The sequence below is a fragment of the Bubalus kerabau genome, chromosome 6, assembly GCF_029407905.1.
Source record: "Bubalus kerabau isolate K-KA32 ecotype Philippines breed swamp buffalo chromosome 6, PCC_UOA_SB_1v2, whole genome shotgun sequence".
Classification (NCBI taxonomy): domain Eukaryota; kingdom Metazoa; phylum Chordata; class Mammalia; order Artiodactyla; family Bovidae; genus Bubalus; species Bubalus kerabau.
Genome location: NC_073629.1, coordinates 120,511,786 through 120,530,350, shown reverse-complemented (window position 1 = coordinate 120,530,350; position 18,565 = coordinate 120,511,786). Strand labels below are relative to the sequence as shown.

The following is an 18,565-nucleotide window of genomic DNA, read 5'->3' as shown; positions in this document are numbered from 1 at the left end:
GGGGCCGTAGCCCTCAGACGACACCTGTCCACGGGTGAGAATGGGGCTTGGTCGGGCCTTCTGGGTCACCGGTGGGGCGTGAGTGCTCCCAGAGCCCAGAGTCCACGCCTGTTGTTCCCTGCCTCCTGGGCTGGGGGCTGCACCCAGCCCCTGCCCCCCGCGGGGCGTGGTTTCTGAGGCTTCAGTATGGCCACGACCTTGGCCACGCCCGGCCAGGACCACGCCTGCTGGGACCTGCAGGGACCTTCGGGGCTGCGCGCCGTCCACGGGCGGGTGTGCGTATCCACGCCTGGGGACGGCGCGCCTGGGCCACCTCGTCTTTGGAGGCGGCGCCTCGGTGGTCTGTGTGTCGGCTGGGCCGCACGCGGCTGCCCGCCCGCCCCGCCCCGCCGCCCCCGAGGAGCCGGTGTTAACTTCTCTCTGTCTTGTCGCACTAACCCCAGTTCAGTCGTCTCTGGCTGCAACAGCTACCCTCTTCTCAACACATGCATGAGCGAGCGCATGGCTGCTCTCACCCCCTCCCCCACCTTCTCGAGCCCCGACTCCGACGCCACCGAGCCTGCCGAGGAGCAGAGCGTGGGGGAGGAGGAGGAGGAGGAGGAGGAGGAGGAGGAGGAGGACCTGCAGGACGACGTCTTTCCGGAGCACGTGCTGTGCGACGGCCGGGACCCGTTTTACGACCGGCCCCCCCTGTTCAGTTTAGTAGGAAGGTTGGTGAGGTTGAGGACGGCATGCTGGGAAGGAACCAGCTCTTTTGCACAGGAGCACTGCTGTGGGCACGGTGGGCCACCGCAGGGCGCCGCTCTGGCGCGGGGGGCAGGCAGGGGCTGGCCTCCCTGGGGAACGAGTGAGGCCACGAGTGCGCCCCTGGCCGTCCTGGGGAGGCCCAGCCGGGGAGGGTGGGGGCCCAGTGACAGAGGAGGCAGGATGCCCCGGGGCACAGGCTCCACGCAGGGGGGCCTGTCTCTGCAGAGAGGCCTCTGGAACCCCGGGGGGAGCCCCCACCCCCGTGCAGGGGGCTCGGGACGTTTGGAAAAGTGGGGGCAGGCATCCTTGCGCCCCCTTGCCCATCAGCTGAGGCTGCTGTCCCTCCTTCTGCTGTTTTCCAAAAGAGACAGAGGGTACGGGTCTGCTCCCAGTGCCCCCCAGCCACCATCATGGGAAGAGGAGCAGAACCTGGAGGAGGCCGTCGGGGGGCAGGGGGTCCTGAAGGAAGGGCAGAGCCTGGCAGTGGGAGGGCCTCCCTCTGAAGCCCTGGGCAGCCTGGCGCCTCTCTGAGCCAGTCTCCATCTAAGATCAAGACCACCCCATCCCTCCTGACCTTCAGGCCGTCAGCACTGGAGACACACCCTTGGCCTTGTGCCCTCCAGGGAGGTGCCCTTCACAGAGGAGAGGCAGGGATTCAGGGTTCTAGACAGGAGAGAGACCAGGTCCAGGAGGGGGCACAGGGCTCGCCCTGCGGGCAGATGGGGCAAGTACAGTCCATCTGTGTTTCTGTCACCATGGGACAGAAGCGAGGAGGAGAGATCTAGAAACCTCGGCTCACAGAGACTGAATTTGCGCATTCTGTGTCTGCCAAGGTGGAAGATAGCTTCAACAGCAGCCTTTGTAGGAGTCTGGGATCGTTCCCTGGGCTAAGGGGAGGTTTTGGAAGTCTTGGCCTTGGAGCGCCAGTGCTGAAGCGGTGGCAAGGCTGGCCCCCAGATAACGGGGTTTGTTCTAGGAGCCCTTGGGTGCAGCTGCTGAAGTGGAAGCCCTCTGGTTCCTCTGGGAAGGAAGTAGGCTCTCTTGAGGGGGTCGCGGATTTATTCTGACTCGGTCTCCCTGAGTGGGGGCCAGCAGCTCTCTCCTGAGATGCCCCAGCCCAGCTTCCTGCCCTACCGACCCAAGCGAAGGTGTGACCCCCGGGGCTGGCCCCATGCAGGCCTCTCAGAAAGCCCGGCTGCACGGGCCGGGGCAGCTGGGTGTCAGGCAGGTGTGGGGTCACTGGGAGAAATGGGGGTGGGCTCTTGCAGTCTCAGCCAGAAAGAGCTGGGTCCTTCCCACACTCCCCCCGTGATCTGGGATGTTACGAAACAACCAAAACCAAAGCCGCGCGAGAGGCCAGCTCCCCACGCGGCCGTCTGCGAGGGGCTTCATTTGGAAACGTCCTGATTTTTCTGGTTTGGCAAGAATTGGCTTTTCCCGCGCAGCAGCTGTGCAGGCCCAGCCCTGAGGAGGACCCGTGTGTGGTTCCCTTTATCCTTCTGGTAGCCGCTGGCTCTCTCTCCAAAGCTTAAGCGAAATTGGGGCGCCCACTCTTGCCTCCCTCCGGAAAGGCTTCCGTGGCCCCAGCATGCGTCTGCACCTCACCAATCTCGTGGTTAGCGCCGCCTCCTCCGCTCCCCCACGCTCCGCCCCGGCCCCCACCTCTGCCGCCCCCTCTGTCCCTGGCGGGTCTCAGCCTGCTTCAAGGTGCCCTCACTTCCGAGCAGGGTCCCGGCGGGGCCCTGCTCCGAGTCCAGGGTCAGCCTGCGTGCCGCTGCGCTGCGGGGTGGGGTGGGCCAGCCCGGGGTGAGGAGGTGGGCCTGCGGGCTCAGTCTCCCCCGAGATCCTCCCCGCCTGGACCTTTGCTCTCAGAAGGGGGGTGGGCAGGGGAGCCGCAGAGAGAGGAGGTGAGGGGCTGACCGTCTGGGATGGACGGTCCCGAGGAAGGAGGACAGGTGCCCCCCACCAAGTGTAGGATCCAGGACTCTGGGCGAAAAAGCACTGGGCTGGCGAGGCCGAGCTCCCTGGGTGTGCTCTGCGGGCCAGGCCACTCAGCCCGAGTGGTCTCCAGCAAGGCGTCAGGCCACCGTGTGTGGGTGGGCACGCCGTGGCCGGCGGGGTCCTCCTCACAGGGCCAGGCTGCTCCGGCCCCCGGGGTGGTGGGCGCTGCCGTCCACTTGGGCGTCTGGAGGGCCCGGCCTCTACCCCTCGGGCCCCACCCTCTCTCATCCCCGTCAGTTGGGGTGGGCCTGGGGTCTTCCTGCCCCCACCCTCGAGGCTGGTGCTGGCACCAGGGGCAGGGGTGCCAGGCCCCGGGGTCCCTTCGGGGTGAAGGCGGTGTCATCGTCCCGGGGCGAGGGGCAGTGAGAAGAGAGGGTCCCGCCAGGCTGCCGTGCCCTCTGGAAGCCCTCGCCCAGGGCTGCGTCTGATACGTGTGCGAACCTGCCTGGTGCCCCCAGGAGTGTGGGGACCAGCGCCCCCCACGGCCGGCAGTGAGGTTCAGGGAGGGCGAGCGTGGCTGTGGACTCGGGCGTCTTTTTCTCTGTGAAACCCCAACCTCCAGACAGGGGGGCCCTTGAAGCCCCCAGCCCTGCCGTTTACCATACCCTAAGCGTCTGGGTTTTCTTTCCTTTCCGATGTGGGGAAATCCCGTGATCCGATGTGGGGAAACCCCGGAGATCGGGAAAGACTTGATTTGCCTAACAAACCTTGAGTAAGCCGGTGGGCGCTGGGGCGCGGTGCCCACAGCCAGGAGCTGCCCCAGAGCCAGCCTGGTCCCGCCCCAGCCGAGCATCTGCCCCCAGCCTTGCTGTCCCCGGGCCTCCGTCTCCACCTGTGAGACGGGGTGTGGAAGCCGTGGTTCGCCAGCCCCAGCACCACTGCTTAGACCTCTGGTGCTGTGTTTGAGCCCCTAGAAGGACGATGCCCCCAGTCCAGCTGAGGCATGCCTTTGGGGAGGGAGCCCCAACGTCCGTGTTGAGGTGTGAGTAGAGGGGACCCCGGCTGCCTGCCGCGTGGTGCTGGGGGCTCCAGCGCCGGCCCGGGTGGGCCCGCAGGGGCCGTCACGCATGGTTTCTCCCCTGGAGCTTTCGGTGGCAGGCTGCCAGTGGGATGGTTTGAGCCTTAGGACTCACGGAGTGCGGCCCCTTTCGATGCATGGGCCCTGTGGCAGGAGGTGCCCCCGGGAGACAGCAGGGCGTGTGTGCAGCCGCGGGGCCGTGGGGGAGCAGGGATGCCCGCCTGCCGCTGCCCTGCTGTGACTGCCTAGGACTGCCTAGGGCCTGGCCTCCATGGGCTCAGGAGCAAGGAGGGCTGACCTCCTTCCCCTCATTGCCCCTCAGGGTGGTCCCAGGTTCCCTGCAGGGCACTGCGAGAGGCCATCAGGGAGCCGGGAGCCAGCACCTGGGGGCCTGCCCCCTGAGCCTTCCAGGAGGCGGCCCCGAGCCTGGCGGGCCCTCCTGGCTGGTGGCCCTTGGACAGCCTGACGCTCTGCCTCAGGAAGGCATCGTGCCCTCACTAGCCCACAACCGAGGTGGTGTGCCCTCCCCGTGGGTCCTCCTGTGGGTTCCTGCAGGGTGCAGGGGTGTGGGCAGGCCCCCCGCCCGGTGCCTGGGGCTCCGGGAAGTCTCCCGACCCTGCTTTCTGCAGAAGGCTGGGCCCAGGGGCAGGCAGGCCTGGAGGGCAGCGCGACTGGGCCCCGCAACTGGGGGCTGCCCCACCCAGTCCCCTCAGCCCTCTGGGGCAGGACGGGGCGGCTGGGCCTCAGGGGAGCGGAGCCGGCTCTGTGCCTGAGTCCTTGCCTTGTGCTTCCCCTTCTGGACCCCGTGACTTGGCTCATTTCATGGTCCCCCAGTTTCCATCAGAGAAGCTGGGCCAGGAGCCCAGGTGCCTGGGAGGCGAGGCCCCCCGTCCTGTCCGATGTGGGTGCTGGGCGATGCCCTCTGCGACTTGAGTGAGGCCTTCCATTCTCGGGGCTCCAGCGTCTCTTGCTGGCTTCTGCTTACCTGTGTGGTGGCCGGGGCAGTGGGCCTTAGTGCCCGCGTGCACCGATCGGGCAGAGGTGCCCCTCATCCAGCGAGCGCACTGAAGGGAGAGGCCACGGGGCGTCCTCAGAGAGGCGCTGTGCTGGGGAGGGGGCCTCTGCCTGCCGGGGGGCGGGGGGCTGCAGTGGCAGGCCCTGGGAGGCTGAACCCTGGGGCGCCTGGGGCCCGGCTCAGCCTTCGGGGGCCCAGAAAGCAAAACCAGTCAACAGAGGTTGGGCCTACTGGTAGATTCGGGCCAATGGGGAGAGCTGTGCAGAAAGCGGCCCGGAGGCTGAGACGTGGGTGGCCGTGCAGAGGGAGCAGACAGACTGGGGTGTGAGGCCAGAACGGGGCTGGGCCCACAGCAGGGGCTGGGGCGCCTGTCGGATGCAAAGAGCTCGGAGGCCGCGGCGGGTGGGGTCTCCTCGGGTCTCAGGTCCCCTCTGGCAGCCGTGGAGGCCATAGAGGAGGAGGGAGGCCAGGGCTGATGGGCCGGGTGATGGGTTTCAGAGAGACTTGAGGCAGAGCTGAGGAACAAGTGAGGATGGCGTGCAGAGTCCTGATCTCTGCCAGGGGAAGGCCGGCAGTGGCCAGGCCGGGAGCCCACCAGAGACGGGACGCAGGGCCCTGGGGGCAGCCGTGACCCCAGCCTGCGGTCACAGGGCGTGCAGAGCGGGGACCCCAGCCTGGATGAGGGACGGGGCGATGGACGATGCACCTCTCCTCCTGTCCCCTAGCGCCCCCACCCCACCCAGACCAGTGCCCAGACTCCCACCTCAACTGCCCGCACCTCCGTCCCCACCTGGGCCCCTCACCCTGCCCCCTGCACTTCCTCCCCAGCACCTCCCACCATCCGGCTCCAAATCCTGCCCCTCCGCCAGGACCACACCCTGCAGTCCCCCCACCCCCGGAGCTTTGGGCTGGAGTGGAGGGCAGAGCACCGCTGGAAACCAGGGTGCTCCCTCAAAGAGGGGGTCCCCCCGAGGAGGACATACCTCAAGGAGGGCACGTCCCCAAGGAGGGTGATCCCCCCAACGGGGGTGTCCCCTGCAAGGAGGGCGCCCTGAACGGAAGGGAGTTGTGCTCACCTGCCCACCCGCGGGGCAGCACAGGCTCCGTCCTCCGCTGCCTGTGAGATCCCGCAGGTCGACCGGCTCAGGGAGGGGGTGTCACGGGGTGACATGGCCTCTGGCCCGCCTGTCCTGGCACTAGCTGGGTGCACAGCTGAGCTGCTGGGAGAGGGGGGCTCTGGGCCCTGGGGCTGGTGCGGCCGTGCCAGGCAGCGCTGCTGCGTCTGGGGCATCCTTGGGGCTCCGTTCAGCCCTCCTCCCGGGCCCTGGCTGACGTCATGGAGCTCTCGCCCCTTGTGTTCCTGGAGAGGCTCACAGGGAGCCCTGAGCCGTCTTTCATCATCTGAGGCCCTCTGTGGGGTCCACGAGTGTCAGGAGCCCCCGGGAAATGGGCAGGGGAGACGGGGGGCATCAGCACCAGCGTGAGGGTCGTAGGTCAGCGAGGCGGTCCCTGGTCGTCTTCCTTGAAGCAGGCTGAACCCTCCTCCTCCCTATCCTCTGCTCAGACCGCCCCCTCACCTCTGCGTCCTCCCGCCCCACTGCCTGTCCGCTCCTGCCCCACCCCCGCCCTGGCTGCCCCCGCCTGGCTGCCCGCTCCCCTCTGCTTCGCAGTGTTGTGTCGTGAGCCCGCCCTGCCGCCTCTGCCGCCGCCCGGCGCGGTGCCCAGCGGGCGGCCCTGACCGCGGCCTCTCCCCCCCAGGGCCTTCGTGTACCTCAGCAACCTGCTGTACCCCGTGCCGCTGGTGCACCGCGTGGCCGTCGTCAGCGAGAAGGGCGAGGTGAAGGGCTTCCTGCGCGTGGCTGTCCAGGCCATCTCAGGTGCGTGCAGGCGGCCCGGGCGGGGTCTGTCCCTCCTCCAACGGGGCCCCCGGGCTGGGGGAGGCCTCCGCAGCCTTGCGTGGTGGTCTGCATGCAGCCAGTCTCCTCCGTCTCTACCTGAGAGAGAAGCCCTGCTGCCTGGCACTCGGCTCAGGCCCCTGGGGCTCTTCCTGGTCAGCTGGAGCCTTCAGGGCCGCGCCGGCCGAGCCCGGGGCTGGCTGAACCCCCTCCGGCTCGGAGCCCCCACCAGGCAGCCTGCAGACCCAGCCTGGTGCAGAAGTGCCCCCCAAGCCCCCACCATGGTCTCAGCCCCAGGATGGGTATGCAGACTCCAGCCCTCGGTCCCCCAGCCTTCCCGGCTCCCCAGCACTGCCCACTTTGGAGTGCATGGCTGCTCGGGTGCTGACCTGTTTCCCCAGAGGCCGTGAGCCCCTCCCCACTGCCGGCCAGCGGGTCCAGCCCCCCACTGAGAAGCAGATGCCCCTCACTGCCCAGTCCCCTCCCGGCCGCCCCTCCCGGCTGGGGACAGCCACCCCAAGGAGGGCTTCGGGTTTGCTGGGTTTGCCCCTCTGAAAGTGGGTTCTTTATGAAGCTTCTTAGAAAGGAGTGTGGAAAGATGCTTGGAGGACGTGTGGGGGACTGCTCGGCTGGAGGGTCCCTCTACTTCGATAGCCAGCGTTCCCTTCTCCTCCTCCAGCCCCCAGCATCTCCTCGGGCCTCTTCCTCCCCTCCCTGAGGCTTGGCCCGGGCACCCTGGATGCCCCATGTGCAGCTGCCGAGGGCCCAGGCCGGGACGGGGGCGCGGAGCGTGAGCAGCACGGGGGGCCTGCTCGCCCGCTGGGTGGCCCGTGTGCACGCACTCTGGATGTCTGGACCCCTGTGCCGGGCTCTCGCTTCCCCACGATCCCAAGCGCTCTTTCCAGCTCCTCCAGCCGTGTGACCATGGTGCTGAGGGCCCTGGGGACGTGGCTGAGAAGGGGAGCCTGGGGGTGGGCTGGCTTTAGGGACGAGCCAGGTGATGGCGATGCTGGGGCATCCAACGCAGCCCTCCTCCCCTGAGGGCACCCTGGCCCTCTGGGCGCCTCGTCCTCCCCGGGCTCTTCCTGGCCCTTCCTGATCCCTCAGCCCCTGTAGAGCAGGCCCACCTGGCCGGCCGCTTCATAGACAGACAGGTTGGTGCTGTGTGTGTTTGGGCCACACCCGACATCCCCCATGTGGTGGCTGAGCTGGAGGAGACAGTCATCCCTGCCACATCCCCCTGCCGTGGCAGGAGCCCTCCTGTGCACTTGCCGAGCCTGGGTGGTGGTGGGATAGAGCCCTGGGCCCTCAGGCAGCCGGCGTGGACACCCTGGTAGTGGTCGCACCCCCACAGGGTCCCAGAACAGAGGGTCGGAGCCCCCTGGCGTCTGTGAAGTCTCCAGCAGTGGCGTCCAGCCAGAGTGGCTGGAGCTGGGGGTTAGGGGGCCTGGAGGGGCCAGGACTAGCGGCCTTCAGGCGGCAGGAGAAGGGTTTGGTTTTGTCCCAGGCCATAGGGAACCCTGCACACTGGGAGAAGGGGGTGTGAGAGCGTGGGGGCGTTGAGTATCCAGCTGCGTGTTGGGGGAGGGGGAAGGGGATCCAGAGGACCCTGGGTTCTGCTGCAGCAGCTGAGTCTGGGGGCAGGACTTGACAGGGGGCAGAGGTAGAAAGCTTGGCTCTGACAAGGTGGAGTTCATGGCCCTTTCAGAGTGGCTGTGCCGACGACGTGGCTGCTGCTGGGCCCTGGGGCAGCAGAGGCGGGCTTTCAGGGTGCCCGGGACACGCCCTGGTCATTCAGGGCCCCTCGGCCAAGTCTGGGAGCCCCCAGGCGGGTTGGAGCCCCACCTGGTTCCCACATCGCCGCCCCCCCCCCCCACAAGCGCTCAGCCTGGATGCCCTCTCCCGCCTGGGGACAAGCTGGGCCTGACCCTCCGCTCGGTCCTGTTTCAGCCGACGAGGAGGCCCCTGACTACGGCTCCGGCGTCCGCCAGTCGGGAACAGCCAAAATCTCCTTTGACGACCAGCATTTTGAGAAGGTAGTGGTGCGGCCACAGATGCCACCAGACGGGCCCCCAGCCCTGCGGGGCCTCAGGGAAGGGGGAGGGCGGCGTCTTCCTTGCAGGCGCCCTTCCTGCCCTCAAGCAAGAGCCCCCAGCCCGGGCGGCTGCTTGAACCTTGGTGCTCTGAGGCCTTGGGCCCAGGGCCCCCCAGTCCCTCTCAGAGAGGTCGTCAGTGCTGGGCCTCACAGGCGGGGCACGGGGCGTCCAGCAGTGCAGGGAGGGCCCGCGGTGAGGGTGGTGGGGGCCATGTGGGCAACTGGTGGGGGAGCTGGCCAGGCCCTGAAAGCCGCTGGGAGAGTCTTCCTGCGTCCTGCCCAGGCAAGGGGAGCAGTGGGAGGGGCTGAGGGAGGGGTCCTGACTTGGGTGTGCGGGGCTGAGGGCGGGGACGGAGCTGAGGAAGGGGTCCTGGCTGGGGTGGGGGCAGAGCTGAACCCCAGAGATGTGTCCCACCTTCCTTTCCCGCTTCCTAGACTAACATAGCCCTGAGAACCTGGGAACGAGGCCTGGGGACGGGTAGGCCCACGGCAGGGGCAAGCCTGGGTAGGCGCTCAGGGTCCCCGGCAGCGCTCTGTCCGACCCCGCCCCCGCCTGCACAGTTCCAGGCCGAGTCCTGCCCCGGGGTTGGCATGTCCCGCTCAGGGACCTCCCAGGAGGAGCTGCGGATTGTGGAAGGCCAGGGCCAGGCCGCAGACTCCGGGCCCTCAGCTGACGAGGTCAACAACAACACTTGTTCAGGTGGGTCCCCGCGGCCCCGCCTCTTGGCCCGCATGCGTGCTGCAGGCCAGTTTCCAAGCCCGGGCTCAGCACCTCGGGTCCCTCCACGCCCCTTTGCCCTTGGCTCCCAGCAGCGGTGACCCCGGAAAGCCTCCTGGACAGCCCCGAGAAAGCCGCCCTGGATGGGCCCCTGGACGCCGCCCTGGACCACCTTGGCCTGGGCAGCACCTTCACCTTCCGCGTGACCGTCCTGCAGGCGTCCAGCATCTCCGCTGAATATGCCGACATCTTCTGCCAGTTCAAGTGAGCCTTGTACCCAGGATGTGCGGGTGGGCCTTGGCAAGGTGCGGGGGGGCGGGGGCACATGGTGGCCCCCTGGAGGCTGAGGTGCCCGTGCCCAGGCCCCGCACCCACCGAGCATCTCCTCCTGGTTTGCAGCTTCATCCATCGCCATGACGAGGCCTTCTCTACGGAGCCCCTGAAGAACACGGGGAGGGGACCCCCGCTCGGCTTCTACCATGTCCAAAACGTACGTCCTCAGGGCCCCCTGCCCCCGCCGTGACCCGCCCTCCCGGGGCCCTGGCTCTGCGGGCCTCCCTGAGACCCCTGAGTTGCTTTCACTTGGTCCCAGCTTCTCCTCCTGAGCACCAGCCCCGGACTGGGCATGAGGACAGAGGACCTCGGACGCCAGGCAGGGGCACATGTGCTCCTGCTGGGCAGTAGGGGCTTTGGGGGGCTTAAGACTGGGGGTGGGGGCAGCCCAGAGTCCCCGAGGGCCCCTGTGGCGAGCCTCGGCTGAATGTGGATGTGAAGGGTCTGGGGCCCAGTGAGGCCACCCTGGCTTGGTCCTGGGGACGAGGCGGGGCAGGGCAGGGCACACCGAGGGCCGCGGGGTGGCCAGGCAGAAGCCGGAGAAGCCAGGGAACCCCTAGCCTGGAAGAACTGGCAGACGGGGGATATGGTTCAACACGCAACTTGAGCCAGGCTGTCAGGAGAGCAGGGGACTCTGCCCTGAGGCGGGGAAACGGCCCTGACCGAAGCTGCTGGGTCACCAGGCCTCGGGGCCCAGGCAGCCAGTGTGAGTTGGACCTGAGCTGTGGATATGCCCTGAGCAGCCACCCTGGCCTGGCTCAGAAGGGCCCTGTGAACTGTGGCCCATCCTGCCCCTCAGGGACGAGGGGCTTCGGTGGCCTCTAAGCCAGGGAGGCAGGGCCAGCTCTGCCAGGGTGCTGCGTGGGTTCCTTCCCTGGTGGCCCAGCAGGACCCCTCAGCCCAGGGGCTTCAACCAGGGCCTGCCTGCCTCAGCCCCGGAGGCTTAAGCCCGAGAGCCTGGTGGGCTCCACGCTCCCTCTGAGGCTGCGATGAGAACCAGTTGCCACCCGCTCGTGGACGGCCGCCTTCCCCAGGATCGTCATGTCGTGTCCCACGCGGGCCTATGCCCAAGAGTCCCCTGCCTACAAGAATACTGGGCCTGTGGGGTCCCCGGTGACCTCATTCTAGCTCGATCGCCTCTGTGGAGACCCTTCTGTAACATACATGCTTCAACACATGGGATGCGGGTGGTGGGTGGTGGGTGGGTCAGGGGGGACACAGTGCAACCCACAATGCCGGGCGAGTGGACGAGAGCCCGAGGGAATTCAGACCAGGTCGCAGAGGCCCATCCTCCAGGTCTGTGATCTGAAAGAGCAGCTGAGCCCAGGGACCCTCAGCCCTTCAGTCCTGGGGGCAGAGGAGGAGCAGGCTGGGTAGACCCAGGTGAGGTCAGCCCCGGGCTCTCCGGTCTGGGCCTGGGTTGCCAGGTGCTCCACAGAGGCCGAGCTCTCCCTTCCCTGACTGTCTGTCCCGCCCCCCGACCAGATCGCGGTGGAGGTGACCAGGTCCTTCATCGAGTACATCAAGAGCCAGCCCCTCGTGTTCGAGGTCTTCGGGCACTACCAGCAGCACCCATTCCCACCCCTCTGCAAGGACGTGCTCAGGTCAGCAGGCCGGCCAGGCCCTGGACAGGCTCTGGAGCCGTCTGTGGCCGGACACGGGGCGGGTCAGAGATGGCCTCACGGGGCTGAGGAGGGGTCTCAGAGGGTCACTGTCAGAGCCTTGGTCGTGTCCCGGGGCTCAAGGGAAGCCACGCAGGGCTGGCGGGGGCAACCCCCTGCCCTGCTCCCGAGTCCTCCACATCCCCCCCCAAGGCGGGATGGGGGCGACTGGCCCTGCTCCCTCCCCTGCCTGGAGCTCTCAGGGTGGGTCCCCCGTGTGTGGGGAGAGCAGCCCACAGGCATCGGGGCAGTGGGGCCCCTTGTTGCCGCCTCCGGGCACCCTCTGAGCTGATGTGCGGGACCCAGGGCAAGTGTCGACAGAGCAGGCTGCAGGGGCTGGTTCCAGGGCTCGCCTGTCCTGCAGATGGGAGGGGCCTGCCTGGTTTCCTGGGGCCTCCTGGGGCCTCCTGGGGGGTCTCGGATTCTAGGGTGCCCCCTCCCCGGCTGGTGGAGGCCTGACGTCAGGCCTTTCCCAGGCCCCATGGGAAGGGCACCAGTCTCCAGTCACTCCTGGTCACTCTCCCCACCTCTGTCCGCACAGCCCCCTGAGGCCCTCTCGCCGCCACTTCCCACGGGTCATGCCGCTGTCCAAGCCAGGTAGGTGGGGCTCTCCTGAGCACAGGGGTGCCCATGTGGGCTGGCCGCCCTTGGCTGAGCGCAGTCCTGCGGGGGCGTCCCTGCCTCCTAGCCTCCTGGCACCACCCTGCCCACCCCCTTCGCTGGCCCTCGGGAGGCCCCATGGAGTCGGGACTCCATACCAGAGCTGGGGCCACAGAGGGACATCCAGGAGGCTGCCCGCGGCTGGGGATGAGGGCCAGGGGCTCCCAGGGGGCCGGGCCCTGTGAACCGAACCTGCAGGACGGACACGGTCTGAGAGGAAAGGCCGGCCTGGAAGCTGCTTCCCGGGACGAGCCCGGAGGTGGGCAAGCCCGGGAAGTCCCTGGAGGAAGGGCCCTGGGAGGTCAGCCCGCACTTGGCACCCATAGCAGAGGGGCTGTGGGCAGGGCTGGCTGGGCACACGGGGCATGGAGCCTGTGTGTTGGGAGCGGCCACATGTGTAGGGCAGGGGGCCCAGGGCTGGGGCCTCTCTGTGCTGGAAGCAGGTGCTTGGCATGGCTGAGGGGTCTTGGGTGGGTCGTGGGGCCTCAGAGCAAGTGTGGCTCCAGCCACTGCCTGTGCCCAGGTACATGGGGCTGCCGGCTCCTCCTGCCTGGCATGGATGAGCCTCAGTCACGCCCGCCCCCCCCCCTCCCTGGGTGGTGGCCGAGGCCTGTCTGTGCCCCGGGGTGGAGCCTGCCGGTCATGTTCTCGCCGCTGCTGGAGGTCTGCTCCCCGCCTCCTCTGCACGCCCTCAGCCGCGAGCGGTCAGTTTGCACCCGCGTTTTCTCCTGGTCCCCCAGTGCCAGCCACCAAGCTCAGCACGCTGACGCGACCCTGCCCAGGCCCCTGCCACTGCAAGTACGACCTGCTCGTGTACTTCGAGATCTGCGAGCTGGAGGCCAATGGCGAGTGAGTCCCGAGCCGTGCTGCCCGCGCAGGGCTGGGTGGGGGTCCGCGGGACGTGTGGGGAGGTGGGGCCTAGGGCAGCGGGTGGTGGTTCCCCTGCCCTCTGCTCCGCCCTGGGGGCCCGACCGTCTGTGCTGCGCGTGCGCGCGAGGTGGGGCCGGGCACGCCCTCAGACCTGCCGCCTCTCTCCCAGCTACATCCCAGCAGTGGTGGACCACCGCGGCGGGATGCCCTGCATGGGGACCTTCCTCCTCCACCAGGTGCGGAGACCTTGCCGCCCCGCCCGCCCCGAGCCCCTCCGTCCCATCCCCGCCCCGAGCCCCGACCCCAGCTCCCCGGCCCCACCCCACCCCGCCCCCAGCCCCACCCCCGCCCCGCCCAGCCTACCTGCGTCTGACCGTGTTCTCTTCCCTGGTGCCCGGCAGGGCATCCAGAGACGGATCACCGTGACCCTGCTGCACGAGACGGGCAGCCACATCCGCTGGAAGGAAGTGCGGGAGCTGGTGGTGGGTGAGTGAGGGCTGGGTGTGTGGGGGCAACACAGGCCGCGCTCAGCCCCAGACCCGGCTCCACTCCTATTGCTGTGCGGTTTTGGCTGACTCACTTAACCTCTCTGCGCCTCAGCCCCTCACCTGAAGAGAAGCGCAGGGACTCAGATGGTGATTCCAGACTTCTGTTTAATCACCGCGCTAGCTTGCTAGGGCTGTCGTGAGGAAGTCCCGCACTCCAGATGTCTTGAAACCACAGAAGTTGATCCCGTCGCGTTGTGGATAAGTCCTGTGATGAGGGTGTCAGCAGCTCGGCCATGCTTCCTTGAAGCCCCAGGGGAGGCCCTTCCTCCCCCCCTCCAGCTTCTGGTAGTTTGTGGGGACCCCTTGTGGACACATCACCCCAATCTTCTGTCTTCACGGGGCCTGGATACTTAGATGAGGGCCCACCTAGTCCAGCATGACAGTGTCTCAACTGCTTATGTCTGCCAAGAGCCTCTTTGCACATGAGGTCACGTTCTGAAGTTCTGGGGGTCAGGACCACAGCACATCTCTGAGGGGACCCACTTCAGCTCACAGTGCCAGGGGCTTAGATGCTTTCGGTCTGTAACTTCCTCCCATGAACTCTTCTGTCTTGGAAATGTTCCCTTTGCTGACTCTTTGCAAAGAATCTGTCTTCCCAGTTTGCGTTCAAAGACAGGGATCACCATCCCTCCCAGGATGGACCGCCATCCATCCTCAGCATGAAGCCACCTCCCCACCCCACGGCCCTGGAGCTGAGGGACCTCCAAGGCCTCGCCCCAGGCGTTGCTGTGGCCCTGGGCATCAGCCCAAGGGCAGTGTCCCTGGGTCTGGGGAGTGGCTCTGAGGGTGTAGTAGCAAGGATGTGATGGGGGCCCGTCGTCCTGCATCACTAGGTCAGGATCGCAGACCGCGGGGTTCTGGGGGCCCCAGGACAAACGTTTCATTTTAGCTGTTCCGCATCTTCTTTCCACACCCATCAGAACAGCAGAACAAGCACACACACCCCTGTTGCAGATGTGGTCTGGGGAGAGGCCCAGTGATTCCTTTCTGACTTAAGAAAGAAAACTTAGTACTACTTGTTTATTCCTCGAGGAGGCAGAGTGATCAAATTAACCATTACTATAAGAGTAAGAAGATGCCCTGGAGGAGGGCACGGCAACCCACTCCAGTATGCTTGCCCGGAGAATCCCATGGACGGAGGAGCCCATGGGGTTGCAAAGAGTCAGACACGCCTGTCTGACTAAGCACATGCACTCAGGGGTGAGACATGGGAAAGGGAGGCGCCAGGAAGGAGTGCTGACTTTGGGCAGTTCTGGGGCCTTTTACAGACAGAGTCACCCCCTTGCCTCCACCACAGGTACGGCATCTTACGCTTTGCTGGAAACAGCTTTGCAAGGAGACATTTTTGACTGATAGTGTTTCTCTTCATTTTTTTTTTTAAGTATAAAAAGAGAGGAAACATTTTTTCCTTATCATCTTGCCAAGATATCTCTTCCAATGAGTAGGAGGGCCTGTGGGTCCCAGGCTGGGTGATTGGAACCTATCAACTGGGGTGGGGAGATATTGCAAGAGTTACTTACAGCTGAGAAACCAAGAAGCTCAGAACTTAGGCTGCGGAAGGACGCCCCCTGACAGGCAGCACCTTGGGCAGCTGCAGACCCTGCGTGGGGTGCTGTTCAGTCACCGAACCACGTCTGACTCTGCGACCCCATGGACTGCAGCACTCCAGGCTTCCCTGTCCATCACCAACTCCTGGAGTTTACTCACACTCATGTCCATCCAGATGGTGGTGCCATCTAGCCATCTCATCCTCTGTGGTCCCCTTCTCCTTCCGCCTTCAATCTTTCCCAGCATCAGGGTCTTTTCCAAAGAGTCGGCTCTTCACATCAGGTGGCCAAAGTACTGGAGTTTCAGCTTTGGCATCAGTCCTTCCGATGAATATTCAGGGTTGATTTCCTCTAGGATTGACTGGTTTGTTCTCCTTGCTGTCAAAGGGACTCTCAAGAATCTTGTCCAACACGGGAGTTCAGAAGCATAGATTCTTTGGTGCTCAGCCTTCTTTATGGTTCAGCTCTCACATCCTTACATGACTACTGGGAAAACCATAGCTTTGACCATACAGACCTTTGTCAGCAAAGTGATGTCTCTGTTTTTAATATGGTGTCTAGGTTTGTCATAACTTTTCTTCCAAGGAGCAAGGATCTTTTAATTTCGTGGCTGCAGTCACCATCCACAGTGATTTTGGAGCCCAGGAAAATAAATCTACAGTTTCCACTTTTTCTCCATCTATTTGCCATGAAGTGATGGAACCAGTTGCTGTGATCTTGAGTTTTTTGAATGCTGAGTTTCAAGCCAGCTTCTTCACTCTCTTCTTCCACCCTCATCAAGAGGCTCTTTAGTTCCTCTTCAGTTTCTGCCACTGGGGTGGTGTCACCTGCATCTCTGAGATTGTTGGTATTTCTCCCATCAGTCTTGATTCCGCTGCAGACCCTGTGTGGGCCTCCCTGCCCCTCTTGGTGTTGCCTTTAGCCGGGTGCCCCTGTGGCCGTGTGGGGAGCCCTGTGGCACAGCCTCGTAGCTGGAAGCTCCCGCCCAGGAAGAGGTGGAGAGTGGGGACCTGGTGCCCGCCTGCCCTCCTGGGAAGTGACGTGCAGCCTGCCCCGCTTCCCGTAGGTCGCATCCGAAACACCCCGGAAACGGACGAGTCCCTGATCGACCCTAATATCTTGTCGCTCAGCATCCTCTCGTCCGGATACATCTGCCCGGCCCAGGACGACCGGTGAGTCCGCTCGGGGTTGGTGCTCTCTGGAGGAGGGCCCGGGATGTGTTCTCAGCCCCCACCTGGCCTGCCTGGCTGCGCTGGGCCTTGAGCTCTCCAGGCCCTTCTCCTGGCCCTCCAGGAGGTGGTGCAGGGAGGGGCCCCTGGTGAGCTGTTGCCCAGTCACTTGATGGAGGGGCACACAGGCGTTGCCGGCGGAGGAGCTGGGTCCTGTCCTCAGGACTCTTGTGGCCGGGAGGCAGCATGGGGTGGGTGAACGGGCTGGGCTTCCCAGCCACGCTGCTGCGAGCACATGTCCCCTTTAGCAGGCGTCCTCCCTGCGGCCCAGGGTCCTGGAGCAGCTCAGGGTCAAGCTGGCCAGTGGTCTGGCATCCCAGGGTGGGGGTGTGCCCAATGGCATGGCTTGGCACACACTCCTCCTCACTGGGTTTGCCGGGCTTGGGGGTTTTGGGGGAGAGGCCTCTGGGGGCCAGGCTGGGGCAGACAGCTCCCTGCCAGAGCTGCTCTCCTGGGGGGACGTCGGTAGGCTTGGCTCTGTCTGAGACGCTGCTTTCTGGGGGCGTGGGGACATGGGGACGGGGCTCCCGAGCTCTGAAGGCTTGACCTGGCCTAAGAGGCAGAAGCCGAGAGCTGACCCCAAGCTCCAGCTGTGGGCGTCTCCACGGGCTCCTGTGCTGCGTTTGTAGGAAGTGTCTTGAGCGCTGGGTGCGCTGGAGCGGGTGGGGCCCCCTTTGCCAGGGGAGCTGGATCCGTAAGAATAAAGGGTCTTGGTCCAGACAGAGCTGGGCTTCCTCGCAGACTCCCCACAGAGTGGGCAGCAACCCACAGGGGCAGGCATGGCTCTGTTCCAGCCCTGCCCCGGAACCTTCCGGAGGAAACGCAGCCTGCACTCGTGTCCAGAGGAGGGAGGGTTGGATGAGGATGCTGGGAGGTGTTCTCTCGAGGGTGGGGGCACCATGACAGGCAGGCTGGGCTTACGGGAACAGGGGTGCGGCACGTGCGGCAGGCCCGTCACCGTGAGGACGCAACCTGGAGACACAGCAGAGGGCCTGGCGCCCTCTGCGTGGGCTGCCTGCGGGGACCCGGGCCTCTGAGACTGGAACCCGGGGGTGGGGCTGAGGGGACCCGTGTCACCAGGGAGGGCTCTGGCACGCCGAGTGCCCCTGGGGACCTGGAAAGTGACCTCAGCGTTCCCCCAGCCTCTGGCCCTCCCTTTGTCCTGGCAGCGCCTCCATTCTTGGGCTAGAAGGCGCGTGGACCAGAGAGGAGGAGGGTGTGGGTGCCTCTGGGACCGTGTTTCTGGGCTCCCGTCCTCCAGCCGGCACAGTGGCTGCGGAGCACGTTCTGGGGAGCTTAGGGGGCTGGACCTCGGGTCAGTGGGGCTTTGGCTGAAAAGGTTCACCCTGCTCCTGGAAGTCAGAGCACCCGTCACTGCCGGGCAAGGCCTGTGCCCTGGGGACCGCGGGACGAGAGGCCAGCTCAGGTGCCGGAGGTCAGGGCCCCCGAGGGCTCCAGGAAGCCCCCAGACCAGAGTCCCTGCCCGCAGCTGCTTTGGCCCTGCTTGACTTCCCCTCCTCCTGCTGTCTGACCCCAGCACGGCCCTGACCCGAGCCCCGCCCTGGGGAGAGTCTCGGGGACCCCCTCAGCAGGTGGCCCCAGGCGGGCTGCATGCGGAGGCTTGCTTGCCTTCCAGCAGCCCCGCCCAGGGCCCTCCTGTCCCCTGGACCCCAGCTGACGCCCTCAGAGCTCCGCGGGTGATGGGGCAGGCGCTCTCCCCGCCTGGAGACCCAGGCCAGCCTTGGGCCCTGCGCCTCAGCTGCCCACCCGCTTTGCCACGGCCCCCGTCCCCCCGACCCCCGCTCAGGGTCCCCAAGCTGTGTGGCCTCCCGGCTCCGACGGGCCACCGCCTGCCGCGGATGCTCCTCCGCACTGCCCCCTGCCTGCTCCGCTGCCGCTGCCCCCCCGGCCCCCGCCCCCACTAACCTCTGATTGTTTGTGTTTTGCAGGCAGTTTCTTGATTCGGACATGCCTAGGTACCATCCGTGCCCCTGGTTTCTTTCAGCCTGCCCCCACTCCACAGCCCCGAGATCTCATTCCAGCTTTCGGGCCCCTCCACACTCGCTCACCTCCTCGTCTGTCTCTGCCGTCTTCTCCTCCCGTTTTATTTCCTTTTTCCTCTCCCCGTCACACCGCTTCCTCCCCATCACCCTCCCCCCCGTGGCTGAGCCCCCCGCCCTCCACTCTTGATCTTGGCTGCTTCGGTAGTTTCTGCCCTTGTAGACGCT

At 66.0% G+C, this 18,565-nt stretch overlaps 1 protein-coding gene across 1 annotated transcript in view; it reads left to right on the top strand.

Annotated features, from left to right (window-relative positions):
- KIF1A (kinesin family member 1A) overlaps window positions 1-18,565 on the top strand; it is an 84,558-nt gene that overhangs the window by 51,370 nt on the left and 14,623 nt on the right. The window contains exons 27-38 of the mRNA XM_055586623.1: window positions 444-710; window positions 6,540-6,658; window positions 8,627-8,712; window positions 9,333-9,471; window positions 9,585-9,753; window positions 9,889-9,979; window positions 11,308-11,426; window positions 12,025-12,080; window positions 12,884-12,992; window positions 13,183-13,249; window positions 13,415-13,499; window positions 16,175-16,280. Of these exons, the coding sequence (XP_055442598.1) occupies window positions 444-710; window positions 6,540-6,658; window positions 8,627-8,712; window positions 9,333-9,471; window positions 9,585-9,753; window positions 9,889-9,979; window positions 11,308-11,426; window positions 12,025-12,080; window positions 12,884-12,992; window positions 13,183-13,249; window positions 13,415-13,499; window positions 16,175-16,280 (1,413 nt within the window). The remainder of the gene's footprint in view (window positions 1-443; window positions 711-6,539; window positions 6,659-8,626; window positions 8,713-9,332; window positions 9,472-9,584; window positions 9,754-9,888; window positions 9,980-11,307; window positions 11,427-12,024; window positions 12,081-12,883; window positions 12,993-13,182; window positions 13,250-13,414; window positions 13,500-16,174; window positions 16,281-18,565) is intronic.